Source organism: Galeopterus variegatus, unplaced genomic scaffold (genome assembly GCF_000696425.1).
Source record: "Galeopterus variegatus unplaced genomic scaffold, G_variegatus-3.0.2 Scaffold5932, whole genome shotgun sequence".
NCBI lineage: Eukaryota > Metazoa > Chordata > Mammalia > Dermoptera > Cynocephalidae > Galeopterus > Galeopterus variegatus.
Window position 1 is genome coordinate 52,856 of NW_007732043.1, and position 16,339 is coordinate 69,194.

The 16,339-nt window shown below is 34.6% G+C and overlaps 1 protein-coding gene across 1 annotated transcript; it reads left to right on the plus strand.

Moving 5' to 3' along the window:
• The first annotated feature begins 241 nt into the window (after positions 1–241).
• LOC103605605 (biogenesis of lysosome-related organelles complex-1 subunit 2-like) lies at positions 242–872 on the plus strand. Its single transcript, XM_008590228.1, has 2 exons — positions 242–423; positions 558–872. Exons 1-2 carry the CDS (start codon positions 242–244, stop codon positions 811–813), a joined length of 438 nt encoding a protein of 145 aa, XP_008588450.1. The 3' UTR covers positions 814–872.
• Positions 873–16,339: the final 15,467 nt, after the last annotated feature.

A 16,339-nucleotide genomic window follows, 5' to 3' on the forward strand; every position in this document is an offset into this window, starting at 1 on the left:
TTCCAGATTGGAGCTTACAGCAGAGTCTTCAGGCAAGTATCAGAAGAAAGATATTGCCTGTTGATCATAAAACTTAATGGCTGTGTTTTTTACTGTAACCAACAATATCAGAATTATTTTCAAGTGTTCATTAGGGTATTGCGTGTGTGTGTGTGTGTGTGTGTGTGTGTGTGTGTGTGTAGCACATCATTTTCCAGTGCTTATAGATGACGGGATAAGGAAAATGTGGGCAAGGACGGACATGGCAGTGGCTGCACAGGGTGTCCAGGCCACCCGACATGAGGAGCCACCTCCAGACGAAGCTGCGGTGGAGAGAGCTGAGGAAGCAAAGGAGCCGGCTGAGGCAGACATCACTGAGCTCTGCTGGGACATGTTCCCCAAAATGGCCAGTTACCTGACTGGGGAACTGACAGATATTACTAGGTCACTCAAGTGACTTGCACATGTGAGTCCAGAGCTCAAAGACTGATCAGAGCAGGAGAAACAGATTTGGGAGTCACATGCATAGCAGTGTGACTGGAGTCTGTGCAGGATGAGATCGCCAAGGAAGAGCTCAGAGCGACCAGTGAAGACTATAAGCTCCTGGAAAATATGAATAAACTAACGAGCTTGAAGTATCTTGAAATGAAATATATTGCTATAAACATTAGCAGATACTTAAAGGACTTAAACCAGAAGTATGCTGAACTACAACCTTGTCTGGATCAGATCAATGTAACTGAGGAGCAGGTAGCTGCTCTGGAGCAGGCAGCCTACAAGTTGGATGCATATTCAAAAAAACTGGAAGCCAAGTACAAGAAGCTGGAGAAATGATGAAAAACTTATTTCTATGGGATAAAGTCTTTTTTCATGTGGAAGAATGTTTTATAAGACCTGAATCCTGAGGGTGATGAATTGTCAAAACTCCTCGCAAGGACACTATGATGGTCATCCCAGGAACATCCCAATGTTGGAGTAAACTGGAGGACTGTGCCTATCTGAACCCCCTTTGAGGCAGTATTCCTCAGAAACTTACACTTATATCTCCTTACCTTTTACTTGAATGCTTCATTATCCATTCAGGACAGAAACTCAAAGTTCAGGATAAACCTGGGCTTGCCAGTAGAATCAAATGAGAGGACTTATTTTCTCTGGAAGTGGTTGATTACTACATTATTTTCTTAAATGGCTGGTTTTTGAGTTACTGTGTAAATGGTTGGGTTTTTTTCTATCAATGATTCTAAATTAAATAAGTAAAACAAAACAAAACAACAAAAAAGAAAATGTTATATACACACACACACACACACACACACACAATGGAATACTACTCTGCCATAAAAAGGAATGAACTTCAGCCATTTGCAGCAACATGGATGAACTTAGAGAAAATTATAAGTAAAATGTCAGGCATAGAAAGAGAAATACCACATCTCCTCACTCATAAGTGGTAGCTAAAAATAAGTAAATAAACAAAAAAAATAAAGATACAACAATAACAATAATTTGCTGAACATTCAAAAGGAGAAAATGGAACTGAGGCTACCAGGGGTGGGAAAGGAGGGGTGGGGGGGTAGAGGGAAATTGGTGAAGGGCCTCAAAAATGATTACATTGTGTAATGATAAATATAGGAATAAAAAAAAATAAAAAAATAAATAAATATAGGAATAAAAAATAAATAAATAAAAGAATATTCATGAAAATAGAGCATATGTTGGGCCATAAAACAAGTACCAATAAATTTAAAAGCATATTTAGATTATATGATATGACAACAACAGAAATAATTTAGAAAGGAGAAATAGGATATATAAGAAAAACTCTAAATATTTAGAAATTACACACTTGTAAATAACTCGTTGATATAAGAATTACAAAGGTAATTAGAAAATAGTTTTAACTGAATGACATAAGAACATAGCATATCAAAATTTGTGATGTACAATTAAATAAATGCTCAGAGCAAGTTATAGGTTTAATGTCTTGTAATATAAACAAAGTAAGGTCTAAAATCAATGATGTGAGATTCTTCCTAAAGAGCTAGGAAAGAAAAGTAAATTGAACCAGAGATAAGCAGAAATAAAGAAATAGTAAAAATGAGAGTGAATATCAGTGCAATAGAAAATTATCAAGGTCATTACCAGAGGTAGAAAGGGTAGGAGGGAGGGGGGATAGTGAAAGTTTGGTTAACAGAAACAGAATTACAGCTAGACAGGAGGAATAACATAGCACTGTAGGGTGACCATAATTAACAACAATTTATTGTACACTTTCAATTAGCTAAAAGAGACGATTTTGAATGTTCCCAATACAGAGAAATGATAAATGTTTGAGGCAATGGAAAAAAAAATCAGAGATTGCCAGCATTTCAGGGGATGAGGAGGAAGGGAGGGATGAATAAATAGAGCACAAAGGATTTTTTGGACAACTAAATTCTTTTGTATTATATTGTAATGATGAATATGTGATATTATGCAATTGGAAAAAAACCATAAAACTGTAGAACACAAAGAAGGAACCTTAATGTAAGAATGAGAAAACTGAGTTAGTCACAATATGCCAATATCGGTTCATAATTGTAACAAAGTTACCACGCTAACGTAACTTGTTAGTAATAGGAGAAACTGTGCATGGCAGGGGGGGGGATGGGAACTATCTTTACTTTCTGCTTAATTTCTCTGTAAACCTAAAACTTCTATAAGGTCTATTACTTAGAAAAAAATACATTGAATTAAGTGCGAAGAAAAAGAAAACAAAAAAAAAAAGAAGAAAATTGGTTATTTTAAATAATTAATAAAATTTGCAAACTCTGATTAGACTGATAATTTTAAAAAAGAGAAAAGGGTAATATAAATTTCCAATACATACAAGTAATAAAAAAGAGATGTCACTACAGATTTGATAGACATTGAAAGAATATCAAGACAAGATTATGAACAACTTTATGATAAACTTAACAAAATAGATAGACAAATTCCTTTTCCCAAGAAACAAGAGAGCAGAATATTGACAGACTAGGAAACAGAAAATCTGAATATCCCTAAATCTATTAAAGAAATTGAATACATAATTTAAAACATTGCTAAAAATGGCTTAACTGGTAAACTGTATTAACTATTCAGAAAAAAAGATACTAACCAAACAGAAACTCTTCCCAGAAGTAGAGGAAGAAAGAACACTATCCACTCAGTTTATGAAATCACCATTATCTTGATCTAAAAAAAAAAAAAATCAAAAAAGAACATTATTAGGAAAGAAAACTATAGATCAATATCTCTCATGAGCATAGAATCCTTAACAAAATATAAGCATATTGAATCTAGCAATATTTACACTGTATTTATAAATGGTGAAGCATCATGAGTGATTGGGATTCATTTCAAGAATGTAAGGGATTTTTTAATAACTTAAAATAAAGGAATACAATTTATATTATGGGCTAATGTATAAAAAACAGATGATCATCTCATAGCATGCATGAAAACATTTCACAGTATTTATCAATCACTCAAAATAAAAACTCTTAGGAAACTATGATTAAAAGGAAGCAATTTTAATTGAATAGAAAAGAATATTTATGAAAAATTTACAGATAACACCATACTTAATGATGAATGACAGAAAGCTTACCCTCTAAGATTGGTAACAAGTTAACATCATCTATGATTTAAACAAATGGCCCCAGAAAAACTGGATATGCATATAGGGGGAAAAAAAGAAACATACTTCACATCATTACACAAAAACATACTCAAAATGCTTCATAAACTATCAAATTTTCATGAACTTGGGTTAGGCAAAGATTTCTTAGACCGGAAACAAACAAACAAACAAAAAATACACAAATAAGTGTAAATTAAACTTTAGCAAAACACAAACCTTAATAAAAATAATTGATAAATTAAACTTCAGCAAAATTAGAACTGTTTTAAAAGATAACACTATGAAAATGAAAGAGCAACTAGAGAATGGAAAACAAAGATTTATACACACATATCTGATAAAGAACTATACCTAGAATGCGTAATAACTCTTAAAATTCAATAATAAGATAAACAACACAATATAAAAATCTGAAAAGAATTTGCAGAAGGTACATGACAAAATACTCAATATCATTAATCATCAAGGAAATGCAAATCAAAACCACATTGAGATATAATCTCACCCCAGTTAGACTGGCTCATATGAAAAGCAGAGAATAACAAATGCTGGTGATGATGTGGGACCATAAATTAGCCCAGCCATGATGGAAAACGATATGGAGGTTTCTCAAACTACAGCTAGAACTGCCATACAATCCAGCAATCCCACTGCTGGTATACACACAAAGGAAAGGAAATCATCATCTCAAAGGGAAACCGGCATTCCCATGTTTATCAAGGCTCTGTTCACAATAGTCGAGAGTTAGAACCAACCTAAACGTCCATTGATAGATGAGTGGTTAAAGAAAATGTGACACATATATACACATTAAAATATTATTCAGCCATCAAAGAATGAAATTCTGCCATTTGAAGCAACATGGATGCTTGGAGAAAATTACATTAAGTGAAATAAGCCAGGCACAGAAAGGGAAGTTCCGCTGTCCTCACTCATAAGTGCGAAGGAAGGAAGGAAGGCACAATCACAATAGTATATTGAAATTTCAGAAGGAGAGAGCAGAACTATTGTTACTAGCAATGGGAAATGTGGAAAGGAAGAGAGGTCAGTGAGAATTTCATTAGTGAACACAAAAAATGATTACATACTGTTATGATGAATATACAAATTATCCTGATTTGATCATCACATATTGTACACAAGTATTGATAATCAACTCTGTATTCCACAAATATGTATTATCAATTGTGTTTCAATAAATAGAAAAAAGAATTTGAACAAAAGCTTTTTTTACCAAAAAAATATTATAATGGCCAACAAACACATAAAAGATGCTCAATAGCTTTAGTCATCAGAGAATTGCAAATTAAAACTACCAGACCACATTCACTAGCATGCATAAATCAAATAGACAATTCCAAGTGTTGGACAGGTTGGGGAACAACTAGACTTTCATATATTACTGGTTGGAGCATAAAGTATTATAACCATTCTGAAAAACAGTTTGACAAGTCCTAATAAGGGTAAACATACCCCTACCAGGAGACCCAGCAATTCCACTTTAAATATTTTTTTTTCTTTTTTGAAATTTTAATGTATTATTGTGATTCATTCCTTTTCTTCCTTTCTTTCTTTCTTTCCTTCTCTATTTTAAGAAAATAACATGTCCATAAAAGGATTTATACACAATGCTCAAGGCAATTAATTAACTACTGATATACACAGTGACATTGATGCATTTCACAAATGTTATTCTGAGTCACCTCCCTGCCCCCCCAAAAAAGACAGACACAAAAGAGTACATATTGTATAATTGTAGAAGTTATCTTTTTTATTTATATGAAGTTCTAAAATTGGTAAAACTGCTCTATTGTAATAGAAATCAAATCAGTGGTTATTTGTATGACAGTACACTGTGGTGAGATTACAAAGGGATACAAGTAAACTTTTAGAGGTGGAAAAATTCTATATCTTGCTTAGGGTAGTGGTTACATGGGTATATATGTTTGCTAAAACTTATAAAACTGTACCTTTAAAAATGTGTGAATTTTAATATATGGAGAGTATCCTTCAATAAATTTTATAAATTATAAAATTAATAATAATTGTGTTAATTTATTAAACAAAATCTATTCAACAATTCCATTGATGACATGATATCCTAGTTTATATTCAGATTCTTACGTGGAAAAAATGAGTGGGTTAGAAAACTACCATGAACACTGATCTAAAACCAGATATCACAAACATTTCTGCAGCAACAATGAGAAACAAAGGCAGAATTCATCTAGAGGCTTACTCCTGTAATTTAGGGTACAAAGAAATAGTAACCGCTATTAAAGATGAGCTCTCAATTAAAAAAATATATATATATATATACCTGGTTGTACAGTCATTCAGGGTGAAGAATATCAAAACAAAAGAACCAATCTATAAAAAAAGCTACAAAATAAGTACATTTACAGGACTAAAAGAGATAAAGAATTAGTAAAAGCTCTAATAAAAGAGGATCCTGTGCTTTAAAAAATGGCATACTTGTATTTGTAAAAGGAACCAATATAACTTAGAGAAATAAAAAGCAGCCATTGTAAGCAAAACTCAGTGGATGAATTGCAGATTAGACATTTCTGAAGAGAAAATTAGTGAAATAAAAGAATATGGAAAGTATTGAAAATGCAGAACAGAAAGACAACAATTTAGAAAATATGATAGCATTGTTAAAATGAAGAGGTAAAATATTCATCCAAAAGAGATTCCAAAAGAAAGAAATGCAGAGAATAGAAGAGTGGTAGATTGATTGCATTAATGGTCTTACCATGCCCTGCATCTAGTTTCTACATGTAACTTAGCTGCTCCTCCCATAAAGAGGTTGAATATATTTTCCTACCTCTTGATTCTGACTCAAGCCCTGTGGTTTGATTTAGCCAATGGGTGTAGCAGATGTAACACAGGCAAAGACTTAAAAAGTGCTTATGCTTTCCTTCTATCTCCTGAGCTCTGTAATTGCCATGTGAACATGTCAATCTGGTATATTGGAAGATGAGAGATGTATGACACAGAGCCACGTCAATGGTCATCCCAGCAGAGGCCATCCTAGATCAACCGACAGAGTGCTGCCCCCAGACATGTCAGTAAATGTAGCAGAGATAAGCAAAGATACCTAGACAACTCACAGCTGATCACAAATGCTCAAGGAGCCCAGCCCAGGTAAGCTGAACACCACAGGTTATGATCTAAATAAATGTTTATTGTCACACATCACTCAGGTTTTGTCGTTGCTTATTACACAGCATTATTACAGTAATGGACAGTTGATACAAGAAGATAAGCCAGATGCAAAGAATGGTGAGAATTTCCCAGCATTGAAGAGGTCACTGCATGTAAAACGTGTGACATCATGATGAACTCAGGAACTACAAGGAGTTCAGTAGTCTGGATTTTAGGTACGATGCCTAAAGATATCTCAAGAAGTGTGAACATTTTTTTTAATTGAATTAACATTGTATCAATATAATTTAAAATATAATGATATAAACCATGAAGTTTTTTTAGATAGGAAAATAATATCATAAAATCAAATGGTCCTACGGGCTTATACTACAAAAGATTGTGAAAGCATCTTTCACCTTTTAACCAAATACTGGTTTCCTAGGGCTGCTGTAACAGAGTGCCACCAGATGAATGCCTTAATACAACAGCATTTTTTTGTCTTACAGTACTGGAGACTGGAAGTCTGAAATCAGGTTGTCAGCAAGGCCATGCTGCCTCTGACATCTGTAGGGAAGAATCCTTCCTTGCCTCTGAGCTTCTGGTGACTTTTCAGAAATCCTTGGCTTGAAACTACAGCCCTTCAATCTCTGCCTTCATCATCACATCTTCCCCTGTGCCTCTTTCTTATAAGGACATCAACTGGATTAGAGCCTACCAGAATTGAATATGACTTCATTTTAACTTGATTATATTTGCAAAGACTTTATTTCCAAATAAGGTCACATTCACAGGCACCAGCGGTTAGACTTCAACATAACTTTTGGCAGAAACGATTCAACTCATAAGAAACCATAATTCTAAAACTCTTGCAGTATATCCATAGTTCATCATAGTTGATATCTTACATGTGCTATTTTAATATGCACAAAACTTATTTTAATATTCTAAGTGTCAAATATCTGTACTTGAGACTAGCGTATGTATATTATTAATATGCTCTGATTCTAGAATCAAAATTAATGTATCATTATCCATGACTATAAATCAACAAATATGAAATTATGCCATTCTAACTAAATAAGTTAAACTACTGAAAATACATGAGAACTAGTATTTTTCAGAATATTACTGGATTCCTGGGATAGGTTTGTGAATAAAGGTGGAATATAACCCTTTACATTATTGCAGCATGAAAAAATAATATTCTTTCAGTGCTTTTCAAAAGAAAAGCTTTTTAAACTGAAAATCAATTTTTATTTTTACCATATTATAACTAATTTAGTGTTCATATCAACAAGACTATCGTGCAAAAATGTTCACAGAATGTCTAGCAGAATTCCTGGCATGTAGTCAGCCCACAATATATGTTAAATATTGCCTTTCCTTTCCTTGCAGTTAAAAAAAAAATTTTTAATCTTTTTTTTTGTTATACAGTTTTAAATTGAATTATGGTGAAAGTGATTCATTCATCCTTTTTAGTCTTGATTTCTTATGTAAACTTTTATAACTACTTATATTCAAAATACATGTGTTTTAAGTTGTTCTCTTTTTGGAAAAATAAGTATATAGAAAGCTCAGAGCTCACATTCTCACTAATGGTCAGACATTTGTAGTTATTTGGAAAGAAAACTGTTAAAATTTTTGAAATAGAAATGCACATAAAAACCCAATAACTTCAAAGTTCCTACACTATGTAAGATAGATGTTTGCTGTGGCAATGCCAATGGACATTCATTTGATAGGCACCAACATCAACTATTTTAAAGATACTTCCTAAGATGCTCCATAAGGCAAAAGTCTATTGAGCTCTACTGCAATGTGATACTATTAAAATATAGAGGTTTGAGGGAAATAAACCTAAGCATTTCTCCAAAGCCAATTTTCATTAGAAAGCTATTCCAGAAACACATTATATAATATCACTAAGATCTCTGTTCTTGGGGGTAATATGCAAATGAAAAACACAGATCTGAAAAGACTGGGAGATCTTGCTGCCACTCAGAGATTTTTCTAGCTAAAGATGATTAGTTGAATAAAGAATTGTATTTTGGTAAACAATGTTTTAATGATCTAAACTACAGGGATCTAGAAGATATTGTCATTTTTTTAAAATTTTCATTCTATATCAACCTTCTATAAGTGAATCACAAGTAATTAGCAGAATTTTAAATGAGCTGATCTTTATGCACCATATGATCAAATTATTCATCAAATTATTACAGCTTTCCAAATAGGAAACAATAAAAATGAACAAAACACTTAATCTTTGGGGTGTCAAGCCAGTCCAAAGAGTGCTTATTGCAAATAATTTCCTGGAGCACTAAAGAGTTTTGCTGAATTTGCCACTCTGGAAAGCTAGTCAGCACTCTGTTTTTGAGCAGCATTGGTTTCCTATTTAGGTGGCATCAGATAAGAGTTTACATTATATTAAATAGTTTTGTGGCTGCCTATTTTTCAAAAATTCTATGTAGTTCTAATTCACCTGAATCTTTATTCATAAATGTTATTGAGGGGACACAATAGCTTTGAGAATGCTAAATAGTAGGAAGATATCAATCTGCAAAATAGAAATTTTGGCAGGCTGGATTCCATGATATATTATATTTTGGTTTATCTAACGTTTAGCCCCCAGTCGTCTTTTGATCAATGAATATTTATTGAACACATATGATGAGCCAGTCACTGAACTAGTTGCTGCAGATAGAATATTGAGTAAAAACCAGACACAGTCCTTTAGTGAACTTAAACCCAGGTGGTGACATCTATCAAATAATCTCAGAAAACTATAAAACTGCAAAGACTGAGAAATGCTAAGAAAGAAAAGTACAAAGAGCTAAAAGTAATTATAGGAACTGGGTTCATCAGAGAAGAAAAAGAACATTTTCCAGGGAAAGTGACAATTAAACAGATATCAAAGGAATATTAGCCAGGCATGTAAGGATGGAAGGGCTTCTAGATAGATAGAACAATAAGTAAGAAGGTCAGGAGAAAGCAGTTGTGAAGAGATGAGACAAAACCAAGAAGACATTCCTGGGCAGGTCTCAGAGTAGGTCAGATGCAGGGCGATTAGTCAGTCAATAATAATAGGGGATGCTCAGTTCTAAGAACTGAAGAATTCTATTTTATAGGTGACTCATCAAGATCTGCCTTACTCTTGCAATAATTTCTTTATCCATAAGCTAGAGGTTTTCTAAACTACCTCACAAAGACATAAAAAGTAATTATATGTTGTTTAGGGATTGTGAAATATTGGGAAGTAAGTAAATAAAGGCACAGGCCTATAAAAATAAAACTACAGCATCTTTTTCAAATCATAAAAAATATCTAAACAAATGGAATTACAAATCATGTTATAGTCTGGGGAAATTTGTCATGATCCTTCCAAATGCAGCCAATCCTCCCTCTATTGAGATATGGTATATATGCTCAAAACAGTGGCACAGGGATAAAGCAGTGGGTGAGTTACTGGACTAGGAATAAACAAATTGATCAGTAAAACATAACAGAAAGTTTGGAAATAGATCCTAGTGTTTATAGAAACATTGTAAATAAGTTGATATACATGCTTAAAAATTTCAGGTATGCTAAATATATGAATTCACTTATTCAAGTATTCACTTAATATTTATTGAGGACCTACTATGCCTTTTCTAGGATCTGGGGATACATTGATGAAAAAGACAGACTAATCTCTGTCTCATGAAACTTGAATCTAGTGTGAGAGACAGACAATAATCTCAGAAAAAAGGAAATACATGATATAATATCGGGTACAGAGTTACTACAATAGCATATTCAGAGAAACCCATTTTGAGGAGGCAACATCTGAACTGAGGCCCAAATGAAGTGATAGAGAGAGATCTGTGAATTCTATAGAATGAGCATTTCAACCAGAAGAAAAGCAACTGCAAAGGTGTGAGGAGGCACAGCATGACATGTTCACAGAACAAGAGGTAGGCAGTGACCGGAGTGAAGTTGGAGCAAGTGTTGGACAAGAGGTTAAAGAGGGAGGCAGAGGCTTGACCATGAGGGGCTTCATAGTCATAGCAAGTGTTTGAATTTTATGCTAAATGAAAGGAGATATCACTAGAAGGCTTTGAGCTGTGTTATACATGATTTATGTTTACTAGAGATAATTCTGGTTGTTCTGTGAAGGACAGACTTCGGAGATAAGAGAGAAAAGGGGAGCTCAGGTAGGGGCTATAGAAGCAGTGTGATAGCCTAGAAGCCAAGTAAAAAAAAAAAAGTTTCCAAAATGAGGAAGTGATCAACTCTGTCAAATGCCTCTGATAGCAATGAGAATGAAAGTCTGACCGCAGTGAGTACAAGAAAAAACATAAATGTAAAGTAAGTAAACAACAAAAATTTTTAGAAGATATAAGAAAATATATTCAGAAGCTGTAATGGAAGATTGACATATTTTGCAACATGAAAAAAAAAAATCTTTCAAAAACAAATGCCACACCTATAGCCAAAACAAAAATAAATTGTAGAACTATTTTCAATGAATTTAATATCTATAATACAAAAAGAGCTTTCAAAAATAAATAAAAGACAACCAATAGGAAAAAAAAATGAGTAATGGCATGAATTGAAAATTTACACCTGAAGCAATTCAAACATCCATTAAACATATGAAAAGGTTCTCAATCTTCCTACTGATGAATGAGCCATGGGTGAAAATAAAATGTCACACTTTGGGCAGGAAATTATTATTATTACTATTTTTAATCTGACATTACTGAATAAAGTTTTGTTTTATTTTAAAGATCTCAATTGGCTTTATTGCAATTCTAGAATCTGGCAATGTGTTATTCCATAAAGATAGAATAAGTTCTCTTATTAGCATAGCAGAGGAAATTGATTTTTTTCAAAAATTTTTGTTGAAACCAATTGATTGTATGTATTTACGGGGTGCAGAGTTATATTTCAATTCATGAGTACAATGTATGATGATCTGATCAGGGTAATTAGCATATTCATCATTGCAAAACTTAGTCATTCCTTTTTGATGTAAACATTTGATCTCCTCTCTTCTAGTCCTTTGATAATATGCAGTAAATCATTGTTAATTATAGTTTCCTGGGTTGACTGTACGCAGATAGAACATTTTTTCCTACCTAGCTGTAATTTTGTGGCCATTAACAGGCCTCTCAATGTCCCCCCTCCCCACTCCCATTTCCTCGTCTCCTACATAACATAGAAAGTTTAAAATATAAACTTTTATCCTTAGTTACAGTTTTTCCAGTCTAGGAATCTACCTCATAGGAAAAACACATACACAAACACAAACACACACATATCCCAACAAAGTTTACTTTAACATTACTTTTTTAAAAAAATATGAGTACCCATGAAGTGGTAAATAACTCAATAAACTATATTTTATTATTTACCCACAAGATATCTACAAGCTTTTTAAAAATGTGTTAGATCTATGTCATTTGACTTGAAAGAAATTCTACAATGTTTTCAGTGGGAAAAGCAAAGTCCAAAGACATTTACACAATCTGATTTTTATATAATGTACATGAGGACTGTCACCAAAGTATTAATGATTCTTATCTCTATGTGATGGATTTGCAATTATTTTTACTTTTTGTTTAGTATTTAAGTGGAAAATTATTTAAACACATTTTGTAACAAATATAATTTGTTACAAAAATGGTGAATACTATTAATAATGGACCTTAATGTTTGTATGTGATCATATATATTTAGATCAAACAAGTACTGAGTGTCAAATATGCCCCAGTGCTACCCACAATTTATATTTAGTCTTTTATTGTTTACAACATCTTTTATATATATTACTTAATTGAATTCTCAAAGTAAATAGCTGACAAGCAGAGGATATATTATTATTCTTATTTCAGATATAAGGAAAATTAGACTGGATGGAAGGGAGGGATTAAGTGATTTGTAAGGTAGGTGGCCCGGATCATTTGATTTCTAAATTAATGTTTGCATGCAAATTTTACGTGCAAAATTAAAGTTATTAGCATGGACTATAAATTAAAGCAAAGGCTAGTCATTTGATCACCTCAAGTCTTATCAAACCCCTTTAGTATCACATCAAATGGATAGCAATGCAAATAAACAATTCCTGTTACAGCAGATGACTGATCACTGGTAAAAAGCACAGGTGTGATATCCTCTTTATAAAGTGTTTTGGCTCAAAATAATAGTCTGTAATAGGATGGAACCCTAGTCTTCATATTGCCATGTGGAGGTACTTCCCCATAACAACATTCTTGACCAACCCTTGCCCTTCATTCAATTGTCCCTGGGGGAAGAGGAATTACTTTTCTGAGTGGTCTTGCAGGTTTCAGCTCCTTCGAGCTCTCCCTTGTCAGTGCTTGTTCATGGATAGATACACTAAAGTCTCTTTTCTCAATCTTGCAGGCAAAGCCACCTGCTCTTAGGATGTCTAATTCAGTGGTAAAGTATTGGAAACATGAAGAATTAAATCAGGTCAGCTAATGTAACTCTTTGCAGTAATAAAGCTGATGTTTTTATCTCTTCTGTCCATCTTTTAATTATATTCAAATCATGGGAAGGAAAAAACAAAGGATGCTATTGACTGGTTTCCTAAAACTTGAATATCTGATTATTTGAGCCAGGAAATTTGCTAATCATATATAAGCACTGGTATGCGCAAAACAAAGTAACACCTGTGGAGACTGATTGATGTGGCCATGGTGCATGGCTGCAGGCTATACGATTTAGCAAGCAGGGTCATAAAAGTTTTCCAACATAGTTGTTTGCAGCACATTATATTACATTTCACAGTTGGTTTATACTCTAGTGCACATGGCTTTTATCAGGTGCATCCGGGTGAGCAGCTTTAGCCTTTGACTTTGTGAGCAGATAATACAAGAATTTGATTTTGTTGGGCCAACTTTGCCCAGAGGTGAGTGGCTATTTTAAAAGGACAGGGTTCATGTCAGGGCCTTCACATATACAAGAATACAGATCTTAATATGTAAGCTCAGCTGATGTAAAATGCTGTTTATAGGAAAAGAAATTCTTCCAGTATGCAAGACTCTTAGACATTAAGGCACAAGAACATTTTGCTGTTTTTATTCTGCTTCTCAGACTAGTCTGCAAATCAGGTCATAACTTTAAAGTTTATAGGCAAGTGAATTCTGCACATACTGCAGACACTTGTGGGGCTCTATATTTGTTTTAGTGTCAACTATGGCAGGCTGTGCTCAGAAGCCCATATTGTTGGGTTTATATACTGAGCTTCTTCTCTTATCACTATGTCTTTTCATGGGCCTCAATCTATCTTTTCATAGTGCAAAAACTGGGGTGAACAAGAACAGATAATCATATTGTCAATGTGGTTGTTGAGTGCTTGCTTTGCAGTGCAGGCTTATGGGGGCATCTAAACATTTTGGGCCAATTCCTAAAGGTCCATTCACACAACTTTTCTCCATATTATCTCGTCTGCAATCCTCCAATTTTGCTCTTCTCAGGCTGTGATCAACAACTCAGCCCTTCACTTCTGCCCAAGAGTACATAGGTATACTTATATCAGACACTTTCTCCCTCCATACAAAGTTGGTACCCAATTTTTCCTTTTGAAGTTCTGCTCCACTGGAAGGATATCCCTTCACCATTGGTGTTTAGGACAGAGGAGGCTTTCCTATATCCATAGCCTATTTACTTCAGCTCATACCTGAGTACTGAGAAGGCTGGGTCCAAGGACCAGGCCTGGGTTTCTTCCTACTGTTAGCTGGTTATTGGGAACCCACATGAATATAGAGTTGTTAGCTGAAAGAGAGCGACTGACAGAATTAGGTGACACTGACACAAAAGGCTGATCTACCATTCATGCATCTGGCTCTTGTTTATGCGTCTGAATCATGGGCTTTGGGTCTAATCAGATCCAACCTCAAATGCACTGTAATAAAACACATGATGGGCTGCAATTGTGCACAACCAATTTACGACCACAGTAGATCTGACAGATCCTGGTTCATAACAGGCAGCTCTGTTCTCACAGTAACTTCATGCCCAGTAGTCCATTTCTCAGTTCCTACTAGCTTCCAAGAGCATGGAAGAGCTACTTTTCAAGTAGAGAGTTATTTCTTTTCTGCATAAGGCATGGTCTTACTTCATAACCTGCTACAGAGCCCTCACAACTTTTGGGTCCTTCTCAAAACCATGAGCATTCAAAGCCACTTGATAAATGGGTTAGAGAAGTATTCCCCCAAAATACAAAGAATCGAACAAAAAAGTGCACCAATTTTTTGGTGGTTGGACATGCAGGGTAAAATAACTTGTCTTTTTCCTTAGGGAGTTCCTAACATGCCCCAGATCACTGGACCCCTAAAATCTTCACCAATTTGATCTATCCCTGGGATCATTGTAGGGAATATAAACCACCCTCCGGCAAGCATGTATTTTACTAGAGCATCAGGGGAGAGACATTAGAAGAGAAATTGGAATTTACTCAACGGGGCAGCTAATTTCAACTCGTAAGTAATTTCTTTTTATGCTACCATGGGGATCTTCTGCATATCACAGTCTACACTGAGTTAGTAGCTGGCCATCCTGAGCATGGCATTTTCTTTCTTTATGTTTTCTAGAATATTTAGTAAAAGCCATCCAATTCCATAATCTACAAAATGGCCATAGCTTCTGTCATATTCCAGATATTGCCTGAGCTAGTGCTTCCCCTCCCACCTCTGCATCCTCCCAATCCACCAAGAAGCAAGGAAAATCTTACTGATTGGAGTGTTACTGCAAGCCACCCCACTTAGCAGCAAGGGGCTCATTGTCCCCATCTGATTGGCACTTGATTCATTTCCAGGAATTCTATTCTGAGGGTGTGCTCTCTAGGGCAACTTCTAAAACAAACTATCTTTAAAAAAAAAAAAAAAAAAGATGACTGGTAAGGAGATCTTAACCCTTGACTTGGTGTTGTCAGCACCACGGTCTCCCAAGTGAGCTAAACGGCCATCCCTATATAGGGATCCAAACCCGTGGCCTTGGTGTTATCAGCACCACATTCTCCCAAGTGAGCCCTGGGCCGGCCCTTAAATCAAACTATCTTAATATAGTTTACCCCAAAAGTAAACACTGAGACAAGGAGCTTGAGTGCAGGTAGTTAATTAGGAAATGATCTCAGGAAGCACAAATAAAAGATGGGGAAAGGAAACAGTGAAAGGAGAAAAACCAATAAATTGTGCATTATGAGTGGATTACCACCATGTGCAACTGGGTTTCAATCCCACTGGGGACAGTCTGAGGAATCACTTAGAATTCACCTCAGAATTTGTCCTCAGTGGATGGGAAGCTAAAGTATTTATCCATCAGTTATAATTTACTTCTTTGGGCATTAAATCTCTCACTTCCAGGCAGCCCTGTGCATGGACTGCATAAATTCTTGTAGCACTAGAGAAAGCTCTCAGGCAGAGAAGCACAGAGACATGGGTCTTTAAAATCAACATGAGTGTGAATATGGAATGGACATCAATTGTAAGCTGCCCTTAAAATTTCTGCATTCTGCTTTTCTTCCAATTGAAAAGAAAACCA